This window comes from Chaetomium tenue (assembly GCF_020726465.1).
Source record: "Chaetomium tenue strain MPI-SDFR-AT-0079 chromosome Unknown F5144scaffold_1, whole genome shotgun sequence".
NCBI lineage: Eukaryota > Fungi > Ascomycota > Sordariomycetes > Sordariales > Chaetomiaceae > Chaetomium > Chaetomium tenue.
In genome coordinates, this window is record NW_027117329.1 from 4,900,129 (window position 1) to 4,919,147 (window position 19,019).

Here is a 19,019-nt window from a genome sequence, read left to right on the forward strand (position 1 = left end):
AATACAACCGGACTTTGCCCATCTCATCTCAAGTTCGTGACAACATAGGAAGGTGGGGACATACGAAGAACAGCGTTACCCAATTGATTTCTTAGGCGGGGTGGCAGCGCGGGAAGCCCGACGCGGCGCGACTTCACCCTTGTCCTCTCACCGTTTGGAAGTTGAGGTACCTCGATTCTCGAACCTGGACGCGTCAAACTAGAAATTAGTATTGAGGAGACAGGGCCTTTTTTTCAAGATGCCGATGTACGGAGACTTAGGCAACAAATTGGTCTGCACCCCCACCCTCCCCCCTGACCTCGTCGAATGAACCCTCTGATCCCTCACATCATCACTGACGCCATTCACAGGTCCAACATGCAAAGCGAACACAGAACTTGACGCATCTGCCGCCATATCAAACTGAACTTGTCCGTGCCGTAACTCGAGAGGTCCGGGATCTGGACAAGGACGTGGCGAGCTTGCTTGAGCCGTTCCAAGGGTCATTCGACCCGTCCGCCGACCAGGCCACGGCATGCACCCTGTTGGTCAACCACCTGTCCATGCGCAGGAATAAGCGCTGCCTTCTTGCCTACCACCGGACGCGTACCGACAAGCTAGAGGAGCTGGTTTGGAACGGATCCGACGTCCTCGACCTTGCCGGCCAACAAGCAGGCGGCGTTAATGGCGCTGCTGCGGACAGCGGAGCTGGTAGCAGTCTTAGCCCACAGGAGGAGGACTATTTTCGACAGTACGGGGACCTATTATCTGCATACAAGGGGCAATGGACCGACATTGATTTGACGGGGAGCCTCGAGCCGCCAAGGGACCTGTTCATCGATGTGCGGGTGCTCAAAGATGCGGGAGAGATCCAAACGGAATATGGGTAAGCAAGCCCCCCTCACCCGTCGTGAGTGACCCCTAGTCCAGAAGGCGGAACTAATTCGGACTACAGTGCTATCAACTTGACAAAAAATAGCCAGTTCTATGTCCGACAAGGCGACGTGGAGCGGTTGATAGCCCAAGGCTACCTCCAAAAACTTGGTTGAAGCCCCCTCTCAATGAAGAATAAGGCTGTGCCCTACAGTGAGAGAAACCTCCCATGGGATAAAAGGTCCGGCATAGGGGAGCCGGACGACGAAGGGCGAAAATCTACCCCGGCACCGGTCATGATCGAGCCATCACCCCCACGGGTTGCCGGTTAAAATACAATGCCTCATGGCTATGCAAAAGTGCAAGGCCAGAACACTACTGCTTGATGAAAGCTCGCGCCACAATGACGCCAGAAGATGAAGGCATCTTTCCCGCTGATATACGAATAAGGAGAGAGCAGGCATTGCCCAACCATGGCACGGATATACGCGGGTGGGTGGGACGGTCCGCATCGCGCAGGTCTAGGCCCACACAGTTCAACGCACCTGCAGCTGGATTTTCTTTGCCACCTGAGTGGAAGTTTCGAGAGGCGGCATTGTGCAGTTGCGTCTCCACTAGGCACATGCTTAAAGTCAATTTTTATTGCATCGTCCCATCATCCCATCTTTCGTCCCATACCACAACCCCGTCGAACTTATACAATTCCAACCGAACATTCACCACCAGGCCCTTGGGGCCGTTCAACCAGATTTCGGCATGATCAAAGCGGCAAGCTGAAGTTATGACCTGACGAAATTGGCAAAAGATGTTATCCATCGCCGAGCCCCAGCTCGTGGTTGCCTGCGGAGACCCGTCTGAGGTAGACGAAACATCGCCATTGCTGGCCGTAAGATCACAAGAGGATGCCCAATGGGTTGGTCTAGAGAGCCAAAAGGGCGTGGCCCGGAGGGAGTCGTTCGGAAGCCGAGTGGCCAGCATTCTCTCCCTTGTCAGCAACCCGAAGCACTGGGACCGCAACGCGCTCTGGGATAATGTTGTTGTCGCTCCAGTGGCCTGCTTTCCGGCCGTCGTGGTCGGCCTGCTTCTCAACATCTTGGATGCCTTGTCCTATGGTGAGTTTCCATTGGCATTACACTGGTTTGTCTGCGTGCTGACTAGATGCAGGTATGATTTTGTTTCCCTTGGGAAACCCAATCTTTGCGAACTTGGGGTCCGCCGGGATCTCAATGTTCTACGTGAGCTGCATCGTCTCGCAGTTGACCATTTCGACGGGAAGCATCTTCAAGGGTGGAGTTGGCTCCGAATTGGTAAGTTTCCACAAACGGATTCCCCTAACTCAACGCACCAAACACTTGTCTCACCGTCGACAGATCGAAGTCGTGCCCTTCTTCCACAACATGGCTGCCACCATCACCAATATGGTTGGGGAAGACAAGCCCGACGCCGTCATCGCAACCACCATCACCTCGTACGCGCTAAGCTCGATGTTTACGGGTGTCGTGTTCTACCTGATGGCCAAATTCAAAGCTGGTTATCTCATTAGTTTCATTCCCCATCACATTCTGCTCGGATGCATCGGGGGCGTCGGGTGGTTCCTAGTTATCACGGGATTCGACGTGACTGCACGGATGGACGGCAACCTAAAGTACGACTTGGACACGCTCAAGCGCCTCATGCAGGCCGACACCGTCCCCCTTTGGATCATTCCTCTTACACTTGCTGTCATCTTATTTTATGGCCAGCCCAGGATCCGGTCCAAATACTTCCTCTCGCTATATATCCTCGCCATCCCCGCAGCCTTCTACGCCTTAGCTGGTGCGTTGAACGGGCCGAACCTGGATCACCTCAGAAGCGGGGGTTGGGTGTTCACCGGCCCACCTGCAGATGAGCCTTGGTGGCATTTCTACACTCTGTACAGTAAGGATGCATATACACCCTGTTCCAGAACACGAACGGAGAAGTGGCTGACAACATCACAGAGCTGGATCAAGTGCATTGGGGAGCCATTGCGCAATGTATCTCTACAATGCTCGCCCTAACCTTCTTCTCCATCCTCCATGTTCCCATCAACGTCCCGTCCCTCGCCCTCAACATGGGCAAAGATGACGTCGACGTGGACCATGAGCTCAAGCTACACGGCTACTCGAATTTCCTGTCCGGGCTGGCCGGCAGCATACAAAACTATCTCGTCTACTCCAACAGCGTACTCTTCATGCGCTCCGGAGGGAACACTCGGCTTGCTGGAATCGAGCTGGCCGTGTTCACTTTTCTTATCATGTTGATCGGCCCTTCGCTGATCGGTTTCATTCCTGTCATGATGGTGGGCGTACTCATCTTTGACCTCGGATTCGAGCTGCTCAGTGAGGCTGTGTGGCAGCCGCGGAAGAAACTGAAGCTTGTCGAGTACTTCACCGTGATGACGATCATGCTCGTCATGGGTATTTACGACTTCATGATCGGCATCGGCGTGGGCATTGTGATGGGGTTCATGTCAGCAGTTTTTATATAGTCATAATAATAATATCAAGGTTTATACGTCCATGTCGGCACCCACCCACCATGACCACCACCCATCTTGCAACTATCACGACTTGGTCAGAACAAATGGAATTTGTAAATAACCATGTCTGGTATACCAACCCTACATCCCTAGAAAGCCCTTACAAAGGACTTCCCCCATATCTCCCCAAACGTGTTTGATCGGGTTAAATCCGAGCTATGGGGGGATGGTCCTGAACCAAAATGTCATACATTTCCAACTAGGTGCTCTATTGTCTTCCTTGTGCTATGGAATTTCGCATTATACTGAAGGAAGCAAAGTACCTAGAGGTAGGTATTCCTCTAGAACCCAGATATAACTGTTTTGTTTTAACTGAGTTGTGGTTGTAAGACGGTCTTGGTGTGTGCTACATAACGTATGAGATAGCCTCTGGCTAAAGAAAGCCGAACTCAAAAGGGGAGCAAGAAGAAAGCAGAAAAACAAGAAAGTAATCACATGAAAAGCGGCCTCTTAGTTTCTGAATAGTTTTCATTTCGTTCCTCTAATCGAATGTTTCATCGGCATCTACACTTGGAGTTCGATTTACCTACCTTAGCCAAGCTTGAAGATTTGATGCAAATGATTCGACAGTCCTTAGGCTTGCCAACCAATCATAGCGTTTGCTCCGACATGTTTCCGGCAGTCGTAGCAAGTCTCGATGTGGGCCGCGCCCTTGCATGAACGGCAGAAAGGTGGTAAGGGACGGCGAGGCTGCTGCCTTGCGGCGCCCTGGCGTTGATGGGCGGTTTTCCGTGTTACATCTTTCAACACACGTGAACACTACCCGGGACTCCCGTCCTCCCGGATTCATTCCGGCAACCCCCAACGACTTGCAACATACAACTTGCAACTCACAACCTACAACACAGCATCACCAAACCTACCGTCGCCATGACCCTCCGCTCCATCCTAGGCGGCTCCCGCGTAAAGAAGCGAGCCTCATCCACCTCCACAAAGCGCACCCCCTCGTCCACAACCTCATCATGGACCGCCTCATTAGCCCGAACCAAGCCCGGGATAACCGCCCCATCCAAGCCGCACTCGAATAACAAGAACAACAACAACAGCCAAAACCACTACCAAAAACTAGACGACTTCGGCCCAGCCCCCCTCCCCACCCCATCATCCCTCTCCAGCTCCAACTCCCTCTCGCTCACACCCACACCCACCCCATTACCCACCCTATCATCATTCCAAACCCAACCACCACCACGACCAACAACTCCCCTCCACCTCCACCACCTCACCCTCCAAACCATGTTCACCCCGCTGCCCCCACGCGGCATCCACACCACGCTGCTCGCCACCATCCACCACTCCCGCGCCGCCCTCCCCCCACTCACCTCCGCCTCCCACCTGCACACCTTCCTCCTCTCTCCCGGTTCGGGTTCGGGTTCGGGTGCGGCCGCATCCCCCGCCGCCGCCGAGAGGGCGCTCGCCGCAGCGGTGCGCCGCGGCGAGCTGCGGAGGTTGGTGCTCCCGACGGTGGTGCGTGGTGGTGGGAATGGGGGTGGGAATGGGAATGGGGGTGGGAGGTTTTGGTTTGGGGGGGAGTTGGTGGTGGGGGCGCAGGCGTTGGAGGGGATGGTGAGGGGGTGTGTGGGGTTGGGGGAGGGGGTGAGGGAGAGGTTTGTGGGGTGGTTGAGGACGCATCCGGGGAGGGTGGGCATGTTTGATCGGGAGGGGGCGGAAGAGGAGGGGTTGTTTGAGGGGAGGGAGGTGGATGCGTTGGTGAGGGCGGGGTTTTTGACGGTGGTGAATGAGGGGGGTGGGGGGGTTGGGTTGAGGGCGCGGCCTGAGGAGAGGTATGCGATGATTAGCTTGGAGACGGTCGCTAGGGCTGCGGCTGGGTCGGTGGCGGCGGCGGGGGGTCAGGGGGTGCTGCACGCGGCTGGGGGCACGGGGAGGAGGAGTATGACGGGGCCGGCCGGGGCTGGAGCTGGGGCGACGTCCGGTGGGTTCCGCATCGCGGTGCCCGGGAGTGGCGTGTTTATCAAGTTGGTCTCGGCGGCGTTGGAACACCTGGCGGACTTACTTCGGAAGACTCAATACCGGGAATTGTCCGAGTCGGATCTCCGCGAGAAGTGGGACGGCGGCGTTGTCGGTGATAGCGAGGTGGCTCTGGCGAAGAAGATGAGGGGCGAGTTCACCGGCGTCGTGCCGGGCCGGACGAAGAAGTGGAAGGAGTTACAGGGGCTGGCTTTCGACTGGGTGCTCCGGGAAGCCGTGGGTGCCGGCATAGTTGAGGTCTTTGAGACGCGGAGTGTCGGGCGTGGCGTGCGTTTGGTCTGACCTACTGGATTCCTGGATCATATGATTCCTGCGACGAAGACCGCATGTTCTCCTATTACTGCGAGGGTTCCTTGAGATGTGGGAGGACGGCACTGCTGGCCAGGCTGTCCCTGCCATTCTGATCCTAGAAATATCCCAGACGTCGGAGAGCGGTATGGGAGAGAAGGCAACTCTTCAAACCTGCCTGGTAACAACCTAGCTACACTCTGTTCTGTGGAACATGCTGAAGCTTCAATCGTCTGAAGTCACATGCAGGTTCCCGTTCCAGACCCTGGGTTCTGGGTCTAGGGTCCGACTTTCCACACAGCAATGCCGTTACCCGGGGAAGCTGGTATGAGTACCAGACATCCGTTCATGCAATCCCTTCCCGTGTACAAGTAGGCGTTTCATAAGACAACCACATGCCTGAAACACCCGATTTATGCAATACGGGAACTGGCTGCACTGTGGTCTTGGTGTGTCTCACATAGACGGAACGGCTTCTGGAACATCAATCGAAACAAAACATAACTTTGTCTTGCTTAAGTTGCTTGTCAAAAACGTGCAGTTCCAGGTCCCTGGAGGCGGGCTCGAATGTATCAATCCAAATGCAAGAGTTGAGTTGGTTCCCCCATCTTGTTCGGGCATGAGACATGGAATTATACCTAAAGCTTTTTGGCAAGTTGCCTCGGTAGTTTGAAGTGCATACGTTAGGAGTAAACATGGAGGTTCGATAACCCGGATTTTTGAGTTTGAGTGTTGAGAACAGGAATGTTTTGGGAATCATCTGATAGCCGTCGGATCAGCTGAAACAGCGAGCGGTTCCGGGAAACCACCAGAACGAGCGGTGACTTGTTTCGTACTTTGGACGAAGTATGCCTATCTGTTCGGATTTACTCACCTTACCCAAAGTAGGTTGTATGTCACAATCAATCTGGTGTTGTCGCTTGCATGCATGACGGCAAGTTCAACATTGCCGTCTCCTCTTCTGCTGTGCATGTGCACTCAGTTCAGCCGTCTTCAGACCCCGCCCCTCCCGCAAGGGCTAAGTGTTTCAATAGAGGCTGATTGTTGTGACAAACAAACCGGGGTTGTATTGTAAGAGTTCATCCTGGCGAAACAGGGCCCGGGAGCCAGCTATCAGTTTCTTAGCGTCTCTCGGTCGACGACCGAACTCGCCGATGGTATAGTTGCTTCATGGGGAGACTCGAGTTTATTTTAGGGATGTGATGGCAGAGGTTGCATTGGCGTCGATCACCGAGGACAAGAGCCGGTGCCCGCTGCAGGTGTTCAGGGGGGTCGAGTTCCATCCCAGGCTGGGAGTTGGTTGTCAAAAGGTAATACACCACATTGAGAAACCCCGAATACCGCACTCTTACTGTGTATGGTTTTTTTTACAACAAATCAAGCAACGCAGCGACACACCTTTCGAGCATTTGTAAAGTACTTTTCGATTGCCAGGTTGCATTCCAGATTCTCAGCTGTGCGTTGCGGAAAGCAACGGAAAGCAACGCTGCACGAAAGGTTGCTCTGCATTACCGCCGTGCAAGGCCCTTTCCTTGTCGAGAACTCGCACGGTCATTTCAGTGCCGACGATGCTGGTGCTGGTTCCTTCCTTCCCTGAAGCCGGTTTCCGGTTCCATTTATGATTTCCAAGGTTCCTCCAATGTCTTTCCAACCCGGTTGAGCCTCGGTTCCGACAACTGTTGGACAACGGCGCCTGCATTCTGTCCATGCTGTGAAATGGTCGATCCCAGGTCGAATTGGGCGACTTCCCCGGATCGGTTTACCTAGCAACTTGTGGGCTCTCAATTCCTCAGGGCCGGCTTCAGGCCGGCATCGCTCCCGATCCGGTGGGGTGGCATGTTATCACAGGGCCGTAGCCACCAGGCCAAGGTGGGCACCTTTTTGTCAAATGGCGCAAGAAGCCTGACGCGGGGAGACTCGCGCGTCCGCCAAACGCGTGCGCGACAGTCTGATGAGAGAGCAAAAAGCACCCCTTCCTCAGCACCCCACACTGCGCACCCCAGGATGAGAGAAAATTGGGACCAATGCAACGCTTAAGATGTGATGTGATGGGGTGCGAAGTTGATCCCTCTGCGCCGCCGGCGTGCCTGGTTGGTGTCGAGCTGCAAGCCCTGGTCCTGGAGATTCGGCAGGGCCAACCATTGCCGGAAGGATGCACCAGTTCTGGTGCCGTCTTCCTATTCCTCGTTATGCGCGATAGGTGACCCGTATTTATTTTAACGGTTTTATATGTAGAGAATGCATTGTCGGTAGCGAGGCAGGTACAAAGTAGGGAGCCCTAATTCGAGATAGCTACCTGTAACTATTCGAAATCATCATCGCGCATGAAGTCTCAGGGTTGGCTTCTAAAGATTGTCGAGACCACCTTCGCGTGGGGGCCGTTGTGCTCTCGCAAGCTCGCTGCAAACCCAAAATTGCTTGCTGGATCCCCTGGTTCGTCCACGCTGCCAAGGAAGTCCAGTCCAGAAACTGCTTAAGCCGCCCCGGGGTTGCACTTGCAGGGATCAGCAGGGGCCCGATGATGGTCCGTCGAAATTGCTCGTCAAGAAAGAAGGGCCAATTGCCCGGCTCGGTTGGACCGGGGACCAGAGTGCTATGGGCAGGGGATTTTGGAGGAAAACAAGGGGCAGCCACAAGAAGCCGCCTTCCAAGGAGACGAGGAGATCCCACGGGACGGGGAAAAGGAAAGATCTGCCCACCTGCTTCTCCTCTTCGAAGACCACCGTCGTCTCTCAGCAACCACGAGGTGGCGAGAGGGCATCTCCGATCGAGGGAAGACAACATCACAGCGTTGCGACTCTTGCTCACAAGAGCGGGCAAAACAGCGAACGCCTCGAGTCTGACGACTCACGACACTCCCTTGGCCCTCTATCCGATCTCTTACATCTCGCCCTCCCCATCAACCGCCCTTTCGTCTCCCACAACGGTCTGTCGACTTCGCCTAGCTAACTACCTCATCGCCGAACAGCATTCTCTTGCAGCTCGACCGTCCACTCGTTTCCGATTCTGGTACCTGACCGGCGCTTTTTTTTTTTTTTTTTTGTTGAGCGGTGTCCCTGCGATCGCCTGTCTGAGACTCGAGAGATCTTGACGCCAGGGCCGGACCTCGTGTTGGCTCGAGCACCCATTGTTTTCCCCGCCACTCCACGAACGCTCGTCCGATCTTTTTTCTCGCATCCCTCCTCCCTTGTTCACCTTACCCTTCACTCGGGCTCACCTCGGGCGCAGTTTGGCGCGCAGCTTGTATCAAGGGTTGAAGCATCATCCTGGGATTCCACACGGCAAGGGACGAACAAAACGGGCCGTGTCCCCCCCACTCGTTCAGCACTCCGACCGCCTCCACACCCAAGGGTACAACCCGTCTGTGCCCTCGAGGCGCTACCCTCTGGAAGTCTTCCGAGTTTACGGCATAGTGCAGCCCATTATCGTGGCGCAACGTCACAAGCAACTGCGACTTGCAGCGCTTTCTGTTTCACCGCTTTCCAGACCACGATCGTTATTTTTGTATTCTGGTCAACAAACGGTCGCGCACCTTGGTCGCACCTTGCCTTCCTGCGGAGCTTGGGTCAGGCCCCAACAACAACAGCCCAATCGGACAGTTTCTGTTTCTGTTTCGCACACTTGCCCAAACAGAAAACGGGACGGCCAGCAATTCGGGAACTGGTATGTCTGGCGAAGCGCGCAGCTCGGTTTGACCTGCCACTGACCAACAATCGTAGGCCTCTTCTGGCCCGACTTTCACCATCGCTTGCCGAGAGCCGTTCCTGGACGAATTCTGGTTTCAATCTCAACAGCAGAAAACAAGTCGCTCTTGAGCACATCTCAGTGGCGGAACGGATGCGATGTTAATGGGCTTTGCCACACTAAGTCTTCTGTTGTAGCGCAGCCAGTATCCATTGGGCCTTTCCCTGAACGCTAGGAAAAGACCAAAAGCCCATTGAACTTGTCGCCAGAATGTCCACCGCCCTTCCGAGGCCGGCCCGGCCTTCGAATGGCCCGCCAACGATCGCACTCCCAGCATTGCCCATGACCAAGACAAGGAAGAGCACAGGAAACCTAGCAGCTCCTTACAACAAATCCACGCCCGCGACTCCCAAAACCGGCCTACGAGCGCCATCAGCCAGCCTCCTTCCCCCTGCATCACCCGTCGCCGCGGGATCCCATCCACAGCCCAGAGCAGTGTCGGGCATCAATGCTGCAGGCAGGACAATAAGGAAGACCGTCAGCATAAATTCTTTCCCACAACCACCGCGGGGAGATGGTCGAATATCCAGCCTGCCACCCAGCCCGCTATCCACCAGCGTCCCTTCGCGGAAACCCCGAACACCCACGACACCAACATATCAATTATCGAATAGCACGCCGAGCTTTCTCAACGGCACTGGCGATGGCAAGACAATATCGCGGCAAGCACCCACGAGGAATTCGGATGGTCTTATCAGCGTGGCGTCTCCGCCTCAAAGCCGCAGCTCCTCCGCCCAGGATTCCTACTCCACCTCAGCAACCCAATATGACGATGTCAACGATTCAGCGCCGTTCAAGTCCGATACCGCGTTGGGGGGAAGGCGCTCATCAAAAACAGACGGCAAGGGAAATGTGCTCGTCAGCGTGAGGGTGCGACCGAATGCCGGCGGGAATGACGACCGGCCAGATGCGGAGTGGGATGTCGACGGGAAGAAATCGCTGATTGCGTACAAGGGGAAAGAGGGAGGAGACTACTTTTATGGTAAGCGCCTCGCGACCAAAATAACCCAAGCCTGGCTAACTTGTTCGCCATAGATAACGTCTTCGCGACCCACGATGACAACTCCAGGGTCTACGACCATATCGCCAAACGATTGGTACGTAGAGTTATGGAGGGGTACCACGGCACCGTTTTTGCCTACGGCATGACTGGCACCGGTAAAACGTTCTCGATGCAAGGCACGGCATCCTCTCCCGGTGTGATACCGCTGGCCATTACCGACATATTCTCCTACATCCGCGAGACGCCGTCCAGGGAGTTCCTCCTGCGGGTCAGCTACTTGGAAATCTACAACGAGAAGATCCAGGATCTGCTGAGCATGGCATCGGGCAATGGTGCAAACCAGCAACAAGAAGAGATCAAACTCCGTGAGGACTCCAAAAGGGGAGTCTATGCGAGCCCTCTCAAGGAGGAAATCGTCCAGAGCCCGACACAACTCCTCCGTGTGATTGCCCGCGGCGACCAGGCTCGTCGGACGGCGAGCACCCAGTTCAACTCGAGGAGTTCCCGGAGTCATGCTGTTGTGCAGATTGTCGTGGAAAGCAGGGAACGAGTCCCGGCCGGTCCGGGCGACAATAAACGGCAGGGTCTCTTGCCGGGCGGTGTTCGTGTTTCGACACTGAGTCTGATCGACTTGGCTGGTTCGGAAAAGGCGGCCGAGTCGAAAGAACGCCGTCAAGAAGGTTCCCACATCAATAAGAGCTTGCTCACCCTGGGCACTGTCATCGCGAAGCTTTCGGAGCACAAGGACAAGGATGGGAAGCCTGCAGACAAGGACGGCAAGCACCTGCCTTACCGTGACAGCAAGCTAACCAGGTTGTTGCAAGGCGCCCTATCAGGTAATTCGCTCGTCAGCATTCTTTGCACCATCTCAGTCGGCCCGGGCGGGGGCAGCGCCGCGTCGGCGACAAACATAAACGAAACGCTGAACACGCTCAAATTTGCTTCCCGGGCCAAGAACAGCATTGTCAGTCATGCCAAGCGCGCCGAGGAAGCCCTAGGCGTTGGCGGCGACGGCAACGCCAGAGTTCTGCTAGAACGCTACCGCATGGAAATCTCGGAGCTGAGGAAGGAACTCGATACCCAGGCGAAAACCAACAATAAGAAGGACATGGCCGAGGAGGCGGAGCGCGATGCGGAAGAAGAGCGGGCCCGTGAAAAGGAGGCCGAACTTCGCCATGAGGAGCAGATGCTGGAAATGCAACTGGCCAGGACTGCGCTGAAGGAGAGGATAGATCACCTCAACAGGCTCATCCTCAGTTCCAAATCGATCGGGGTTAACGCGAGCGGATCCTTCAGCGCCCTCGGCATACATCCTCGCTACTCGCAAGGGTCGATCCGTTCTTCGATGGCCACCTCCAACGGGACGAAGTTCGGGCTCGAGCGAACAGAGTCCATGACTTCAAGTGCCTCAACGATCGGGCGGAAATCGGCCAGCCAACGCTCCCAGCGTTCATCCGGCGCGGAACCACCCGTGGCGGAGGACGATGATAGCTTGGGCGAATTTGGAGACGGGACGGCATCGCTCACATCGCAGAACCGTGCGCTCCAAGCCGACCTGGCCGATAAGAACCGATACATCCAGACACTGGAAAAGCGGCTCCTTCAGGCTCGCCGCGCGAGCTCGTCGCGGACTTCGGTCGGTCTTTCGACAGGAAAGGGTATCATGGTTGGTGAAGATCACAGCGTCGCGACGCTCATCAAGGAGAAAGATACCGAAATCGCCGAGCTCCGTGCCCGCCTCGATGACAAGGACCGGATGCTTGCAGCGCTGCGGACGGCCGCTCGATCGCGCGACAACGCTGACCGTGTTGAGTCACGCGTCGAGTCGCGCGTCGAGTCGCGGCCCGAGGTCCGCACCTCGCAGATCCTCGACAGCAACCCCGGCCCGGCGCCTATAGGCAGCCCACCCGCTGCGCCGTCTCTGTTGCGACAGGTGTCGTACCTCCGCAAGCGCACCAAGAGCGTCGACGAGATGAGCAAGATGCTCGACGAGATGATCCAGGACCGGGTCGAGAGCGGCCAGCTCGTCCGCGGCGTGCGCGGCAGTGTCAGGGTCGCGGCCGAGGACCGTCCAGTGCGGAGTGCTGAGACACCGCCTTCCCTCCCAGCTTCGCTCCCGCCCTCGCTCCCACCTTCGATGCCCCTGCCGCCGCCTGTCGGGCCCCCGCCTGCCTCGCCGCCGCCGCCGCCGGCTGGCCCCCCCATTCAGTTGCAGCTCTTGTCGAGGCAACGGGCGTCGTTTGCGGCAGAGCCGCAAAAACCGGCGGTGTTGGAGGTTTGAGTGATGAGGCGATAATAGCTCATTATTTTTTTGTTTTCTTTTGATCTGTTTTCGTTTGTTCCCCAGAACCAGGTTTAGGGGCCGGGTTCTATCTATTTTCAAGGTCGGTTAACGGTGCTATCCATTCGTGAAATGGAGTTGTGGGGGATGGGGGCTGGCGGGAAACCACTTGTCTTCTTGTGTCTTTTTCTCTCTCTGCTGGTTGGGTTGATTGGTTGTCTTCACCTTGTCTTATATACCCGACTTTTTCTTTTCTCTTCCTGTTTTTCTACTTCCCTATCCACCTTGGGTGCGGATTCAGTTTTTCTCGTTCCATATTCAGAAGCCGTTTCTTCTGCCGGAAAAGTCTCGGGACCGGACGCCCTTCTGCGTATATTTAGCTGCGGGGGGGATTGTCACCAGGCAGTGTACTCACTTGTATTATCAGTAATGTGTGAAAATGGAGCGGCTGGGGGGGGCCGGCCGGAAGGGTGGCAATGGTGATGGAACGGAATGACCATGACCATGAGTGGATGAGGAAAGGGTGGCCTGGTTGATAGGTTGCGTTGTGTAGCAAGCGAGAAGAATGTATTCTTGGTCTTGTGCTAAATATCGCTACTGTTGTTGATGTGTCGTGCGTGTCGGTATTCTTAAGCGTTCGTTGTCCTTGGGGTTGTTGTAATTTAACGGAGCTTCCTCCGCACAAGATGAAATAAATCTTGGGGAAGGGGGTTTCTCGAACATATGAATTGAGGGCTGGGGAGCGAGGGAGGTATGCGCATAAAAAACACCAGTCAAGCGTCAACGGTTGTTTACAGAGCGGAGAAAGTATTGGCAGCTCCCCAATATCTGTCACTTTTGCTATTTGACCCCCCGCCAATAGACGGCCGAGCCAGCGGTTTGTTGCCATGGGCTGAAGCATTTCAGCTGGATTGGGTGGCTAGTTTTCTGGTTTGCATTGCCGCCGTGTTCCTGGAAAGGGCACAAAGCTGAGGTTGCCCGACCTTTGCGGGACGGGAAGATCCCGGGAGGATGCATGACATTTATTGATTCGTGAGATTGAGGGTTCATGCTGTGTGTGTGTGTGTGTGTGTGTGTGTGTGTGTGTGTTTGAATCTGACCTGGGGGGTCTGCGAAACACGGGTGGGTTTGCTTTTTGGTCGTTGAGTTTTATGGACGTGGTTGAGGAGAGTAGATGGTCGGTAGTTATTGTGGTGAGATAGATCAACTAGATAATTGGCAATAACAATTCCCGGTGGATGAATATGGTTTGTTGTGATTGAGCAGAACAGGACGGAAAGAAGGCGGCCATGCGTGATGGCACAATACTTATCCAATACAAACGCACACATATCATATTGAGTTGGTTCCCTAGCAATAATCGAGGATGCGGGACGGGATCTTGCACATCCAATCTGACATCACCCGACTATCTGCTTGTCTCGGCGCCCAGCCCGGTCCGGCACGGCCCCACTTCTGCCGGCTCAAGGACGGCTCCGGTGTACCGAGGGTTGGCCGAGTCCGGAAATCAGAGTGCGGATGCCGAGATTCGCCGAGCCATTGGTAGCGACGTATTTCGCTGTCACCTTGTCTCGGTATATACACTTGCCTATGTCTCACGGCTCTATGTGACTGCCCCCTAACTGTATCATCAGAGCCAGCCATCGGTGAACGTGCAAGAGCGCTATCGTATCCGTCTAGCCGGCTGAATAGTGTAGCCAGTTCATGTAAATAGCACAGTACTAAATCTTCGTATGTTGTACTCTGTAAGTTATCCTTACCAACCTTGTGCTGAACAATACGAGGCCGAGTCTGCGGCGAGTCGTTACTTGTACTAGTGGATGGCCCGTGAGTGCTGCGCCTTCTCCCTGGAGAGAACACCAGGGGACGAGATCGCTTCACTGGAATGAGAGAGAGCATCTCAATCGAAAGAGATCAAAGGCTATTTCTTCAGTTTAGGTCCCGGTAATTGCAATCTCTTTCTGTCGGCTTCGGCCCGGCGGCTTTTTAGCCAACTTTTTTTTTCTGTACAATTTGTCCCGTGAACTTCACCTGTCAAGAGGAAGCGAAAACCTCGGATGGCATTCTGCAACAAAGACCATGCTTGATGCGGCATGCGGGATGTGACCAGCCAGTTGGATAAAGTGGCGGTTTTTGCTAGCCTTGATAGGACCCCTACCCCAGCATGGGGCGTTTCAGAATCAACAGGGGTTGAAAATGTGATCGGCTTTCTGTCCCGCCCTCTTGCCTTTTTTAGCCCAGGGTCTTCGAGGGGCACCTTCTTCCAAGTGTCGATTCCAGGAGAATGCGTCTCTTGCCGCCCGTTTGAGGCCTTCCTTTTTTTCTGGTTTCCCGGTAGACCAGCCATTTATGGGGGACAAACCGGGCAAGGTCCCCCGCAGTTTGACAACACAAATCTGTGGGGCCGTTGCCGAAGTTGAGGCTTGTTTGTTCGGATCCTTTCTATTGTTTTTTTTCGAACGTCCACCGACAACGGAGATGGACTTGTCGAGCAGGTGACCATCTGCCCTGTTTCCCTATCGCCCCTCTGTCGTCACCCTCGCAAACGGTGAGATGGAACCGGAATGGTGGGCCATGGAGGGGCGGCCCTGCATCCTGTGTCCCCGTGCAGCCCCTGAACAAGAGTCGCATCGGATCGACACTCGACAGGGCTCCGGCGATCTTTCTCATTCCTTCTGCAGTTTCCTTCCGTGATGATGGCACCCAGTGGCACCGTCTCGTTGGTCCCCGATAGTGAGAAGGTGAGTTGACTTGTTGTCCTCGGCATTATTACTGGATTCCTCTCTTTGTTTGTGGGTTCGAGTAATCAAGGCCCGGGGTCGCACATTCCTCACCTCGACCCTCTGCCGTGAGATGTGAGAGGCAGAGACCGCGTTTGCCCCCGCCCTTGGACAACCCACTGTCGCCGTCAGCTTCTCCCTGATCAACAGAAAGCTATCGAGCAGCTGTGCAGCCGAGAGTGCTTGGGAAGGTATGGCTCATTCACCTCGACTTGTCCCCTCCTCCCCTTCTCTCTTTTCCCTACTTTTTCTTCATGTTTATTTGGACCACTCGTTAAAACAGACCAAAAGATAGATCCTTGGAGCTACCTAGCTCTCCAACGGCGCGAGTTCATCCGGCTGAGCAGGTTGAGACAAGAAGCGTTGCGCCATCAACGTCATTGCCGGTGTCCCCTGCACAACCCCGGCGGCTCGCAGAAAGGTTGGCGACCCCACAACATACCCAACCGTGGGCTGCCGGCTAACCCGTCGGAGGAGTCCTGGGGAGGAAAATTGTCCTTTGCGCAGATCTTGTGCTGGGCCTTGCAGCTCACCCTCCGGTCTCACCGCCCTCGGATCGGCGCGCTGGGTATATCGTATAAGAAGCTGCCACAGCCTGGTCGCATTGTGCGACTCGATTTTGAGGGGTTCCGTTACATGCTTCATCAGCCTTGAATACCACCAAGCAGACCCCCACGACGTCACTGGTCTCGGATTTGGGACTGGGGGTTGCTGCCACAACCATCGGAACTAGGGGTCGGAGCATGGCTTCTTCTTTCTAAGCGATTCCTCAGCTCTTCCTTTCCCCCGCGGATAGGCACTTCTTGAGCGAGGCTTCGTTCCAACATACGCGACCATCAACTCTAAACCGCCAAATTATTCCATCGCCGGCCGTTCCTCCTTTGGCTTCGGACGACGAAAACGGTGTTGGGCTACCGACGAGCCGCATCACGCTCTGCGAGCACGGCTCTTCCGCTCCTTTTCCCTGATCAAGGGTTTTTTTTTCTTCTTTTTCATTCTACTTCCTCGAGTTCTTGGATGTCGTAGACATCGGCACCATTCCTTTTCAACATGCCGCCTACGCTTGACCTCGGCAGGACCTCCCACGCCAAAGTCGGTATCGCACCGCCTCGTATCAATCTTCGCCGGGCCGCCTCTTACCAACATGACCGGGGACCGCTCTCTTCCACGTCATCGCGGTTTACTTTTAATCATTTGGTCTTTTCACCGCCCCCATCACCTGGCCTTCCCTCGCTCTCGCCTCCGGCGAAGAAGCCGAAGCGAAAATTATTAGGCACCATACGTCCGCTTAGGGTTCTCCGTTACGCCATCCGGCTGCTGAGCGTCGTCGTGGTCTTCTTCGTGGCACTGGAGGTGCTTACCAGGTTTTTTGGCGAGTCAACGCCAACACCGACAGAACCTGTAAGATCTGTTCAAAAAGAGGTCGAGCCTGAGACAGGGATGGTTTCACAGAAGGAAGCGCCCGACTTTCCGACTCCGATTGTTGTAACCGATAATCGGGGGCGAGCGAAGTGGACTGTTTCGATACCGCCAGGATCCGAGTTCCCTCTGAGGATGAACCAATACGTGGACATGTGCCTGAAGTGCCGGCAGGTGGCGGCGCGGACTCGGCATCTGCGGTCTCACGGGCACGGGCTCCATCAAGTTTCGTTCGGGTTCGGCTCCGACCCGGCGGATGACTTTATTGACGTACAGGAGGCGGAAAAAGCTGGGTATTTCGCCGGTGTGCAGAAATATGACGGGGGATTTGCGAGAGGCGGCGAAGCGGGGAAAGTGGCGTGCAAAAAGAGCCTGACGTTTGTCCTCGAATCGAGCGATGCCGGCTTGGGGAAGACGTTGATGATGCTCTGGATCGCGTATGGTTTGGCCGAAAAGGAGGGACGTGCTTTCTTCATCGACGACACCCGATGGGCGTACGGAAAGTTCACGGCACTCTTCCAATCCCCACCAGTCCCAGAATGCTCGGCACCACCCAGCCACGAGATCCTCCCTTGTCCGCGGCATGCCCGCCACCTAGTGACGTCGGCTGCAACGATGGACGTCCTGTTCGGAAGCTTGACGGAAAGCGCCGATCCACCATCCGAATCACACGACCGAGCCCTGCGCAAGACTCAATTCGGCCTTGCCCGTCGGGGCTATGAAGCGCTCGCCCAAATGAATAAGGAAGACGGCGAATACGTCGACTCTCGTGTACGCGAGCTGATAGACATGAGGACAGTGCCCAAGTCCAAAGGCCACCGTAATGGCCTCGCCGTCGGGGTGCACATCCGCCGCGGCGACCGGCATCCCCTTGAGTTCCAGTACCGCCATTCGTACCTGCCACTCAACCTCTACACCGACACTGCGTACGAGATCATCGAGTCCCAATTCAACCACACCAGCGCCGGCCTCTTCGCTGGCAGCAACAGCCCCGAGGAAGCTGCCGCCGCCAAAGAGCAGAGCATCGTCTTACTGGCGTCGGACGACCCCATGGTCTACGAGAGCGCCGAGCTTGCTGGCACTGCTAGTCGCGCCCAGGAGCGCATCAAGCTGGCTAGCAAGCAGAACATCCAGAGTACCAACCAGGACAAATCGGTTATGCGCAAGTTCGTGGACGAGACTTTCGGTTGGGAGGGTGGGTTTTTCGCTGCCATGTTTTGGAACCTTGGCGTGTCATCCGCCCACGCCACGGCGGCGCCGGACGCCACTATTCCCGGGGATGCCGTCGCGCCATCCGCGGAGGCCCTCCGGCTTAGGAGCCTGGTGGGTCGCGCGTACATGATGGACCTGACGGTTTTGGCGGACGCGAGCGACGTGGTTGTGTGCACTGTCAGCGCGGTCGGGTGTCGGTTGCTGGCCGTCATGATGGGGTGGGAGAGTGCCATGGATGAAGGCAACTGGGTCAACATTGATGGCGGGTACGGGTGGCTGGGGCTGGAGTGGTGAGCAACCTCGTCTGGCGTTGGGGCATACTGCTAGCTTTTTTTTTTTCGCGTCTCTTTTCCTCAGCATTTAGAAGGGCGTTTACTGGCGTTAGTTGTCGTGGGTGGCGGGGGGTTTTGCGAGTGAAGTTGAGGAGGGTTGTTTTACCTGGGGAGCATGATACCACAACGCATCGTTTTCTTAAGATCTTCTAATAACTACTCGGCTTAGCCGCTGCATGTATGTATGATGCTCGTCGTCGTTATTATCTACATACACACTCCCTCTCGCAAGAGATAAAATGGAGACAGATTGACAGGGTAGTCTGGAAGAAAGTGAATGAAGTCCCGCGTAGCATTCTGTAGCCTGCTAGTTACGTCAACAACTCAAACAAGGGGTTGAGGTGGTTTGTGTTGACATCGCGGGAAGTGATCAAGGGTTAGGGTTAAGAGTCGCATTCATGAGGCCTTGGCAGGGGTTTTGGCTTCGAGCTTCTTCATCCGATCCACTTCCTCACGTGTTCGGTAGCAATACCTGCATCGAGCCTTATCAAGAGCAACAACCGCGCGTTCTTTCTACTCGTATTCGGAATTCTTGCAGCTCTCCACACTTGGTCTTGGT

At 55.4% G+C, this 19,019-nt stretch overlaps 5 protein-coding genes across 5 annotated transcripts; all 5 read left to right on the forward strand.

The window, feature by feature from the left end:
- The first annotated feature begins 11 nt into the window (after positions 1-11).
- Positions 12-1,260, forward strand: F5144DRAFT_65751 (DNA replication complex GINS protein PSF1). The gene is made up of 3 exons (XM_066793188.1): positions 12-271; positions 351-865; positions 935-1,260. Exons 1-3 carry the CDS (start codon positions 239-241, stop codon positions 1,026-1,028), a joined length of 642 nt encoding a protein of 213 aa, XP_066649177.1. The 5' UTR covers positions 12-238; the 3' UTR covers positions 1,029-1,260.
- Positions 1,261-1,567: 307 nt separating this feature from the next.
- Positions 1,568-3,436, forward strand: F5144DRAFT_65456 (sulfate transporter family-domain-containing protein). Its single transcript, XM_066793104.1, has 4 exons — positions 1,568-1,964; positions 2,017-2,159; positions 2,223-2,769; positions 2,832-3,436. Exons 1-4 carry the CDS (start codon positions 1,658-1,660, stop codon positions 3,359-3,361), a joined length of 1,527 nt encoding a protein of 508 aa, XP_066649178.1. The 5' UTR covers positions 1,568-1,657; the 3' UTR covers positions 3,362-3,436.
- A 1,212-nt stretch (positions 3,437-4,648) lies between these two features.
- F5144DRAFT_543875 (serine-threonine protein kinase 19-domain-containing protein) lies at positions 4,649-5,683 on the forward strand (the record flags this gene model as incomplete). The annotated part of the gene is made up of 2 exons (XM_066787274.1): positions 4,649-4,860; positions 5,230-5,683. 2 exons carry the CDS (start codon positions 4,649-4,651, stop codon positions 5,681-5,683), a joined length of 666 nt encoding a protein of 221 aa, XP_066649179.1.
- A 3,501-nt stretch (positions 5,684-9,184) lies between these two features.
- On the forward strand, positions 9,185-12,905 carry F5144DRAFT_65871 (kinesin motor domain-containing protein). The gene is made up of 3 exons (XM_066793215.1): positions 9,185-9,352; positions 9,409-10,415; positions 10,469-12,905. Exons 2-3 carry the CDS (start codon positions 9,644-9,646, stop codon positions 12,715-12,717), a joined length of 3,021 nt encoding a protein of 1,006 aa, XP_066649180.1. The 5' UTR covers positions 9,185-9,352; positions 9,409-9,643; the 3' UTR covers positions 12,718-12,905.
- Positions 12,906-16,344: 3,439 nt separating this feature from the next.
- F5144DRAFT_65909 (uncharacterized protein) lies at positions 16,345-18,531 on the forward strand. The gene has a single exon (XM_066793224.1). It carries the CDS (start codon positions 16,548-16,550, stop codon positions 18,420-18,422), a length of 1,875 nt encoding a protein of 624 aa, XP_066649181.1. The 5' UTR covers positions 16,345-16,547; the 3' UTR covers positions 18,423-18,531.
- Positions 18,532-19,019: the final 488 nt, after the last annotated feature.

Bases quoted from the DNA above. Each gene is read 5' to 3' on its own strand.
- F5144DRAFT_65751 (XM_066793188.1), top strand. From the start codon at position 239: ATGCCGATGTACGGAGACTTAGGCAACAAATTG. The intron at 272-350 runs GTCTGCACCCCC...CGCCATTCACAG, and splicing joins GAGACTTAGGCAACAAATTG to GTCCAACATGCAAAGCGAAC. The intron at 866-934 runs GTAAGCAAGCCC...TTCGGACTACAG, and splicing joins GAGATCCAAACGGAATATGG to TGCTATCAACTTGACAAAAA.
- F5144DRAFT_65456 (XM_066793104.1), top strand. From the start codon at position 1,658: ATGTTATCCATCGCCGAGCCCCAGCTCGTGGTTGCCTGCGGAGACCCG. The intron at 2,160-2,222 runs GTAAGTTTCCAC...CACCGTCGACAG, and splicing joins GTGGAGTTGGCTCCGAATTG to ATCGAAGTCGTGCCCTTCTT. The intron at 2,770-2,831 runs GTAAGGATGCAT...ACAACATCACAG, and splicing joins GCATTTCTACACTCTGTACA to AGCTGGATCAAGTGCATTGG.
- F5144DRAFT_65871 (XM_066793215.1), top strand. From the start codon at position 9,644: ATGTCCACCGCCCTTCCGAGGCCGGCCCGGCCTTCGAATGGCCCGCCA. The intron at 10,416-10,468 runs GTAAGCGCCTCG...TGTTCGCCATAG, and splicing joins GGGAGGAGACTACTTTTATG to ATAACGTCTTCGCGACCCAC.
- F5144DRAFT_65909 (XM_066793224.1), top strand. From the start codon at position 16,548: ATGCCGCCTACGCTTGACCTCGGCAGGACCTCCCACGCCAAAGTCGGT.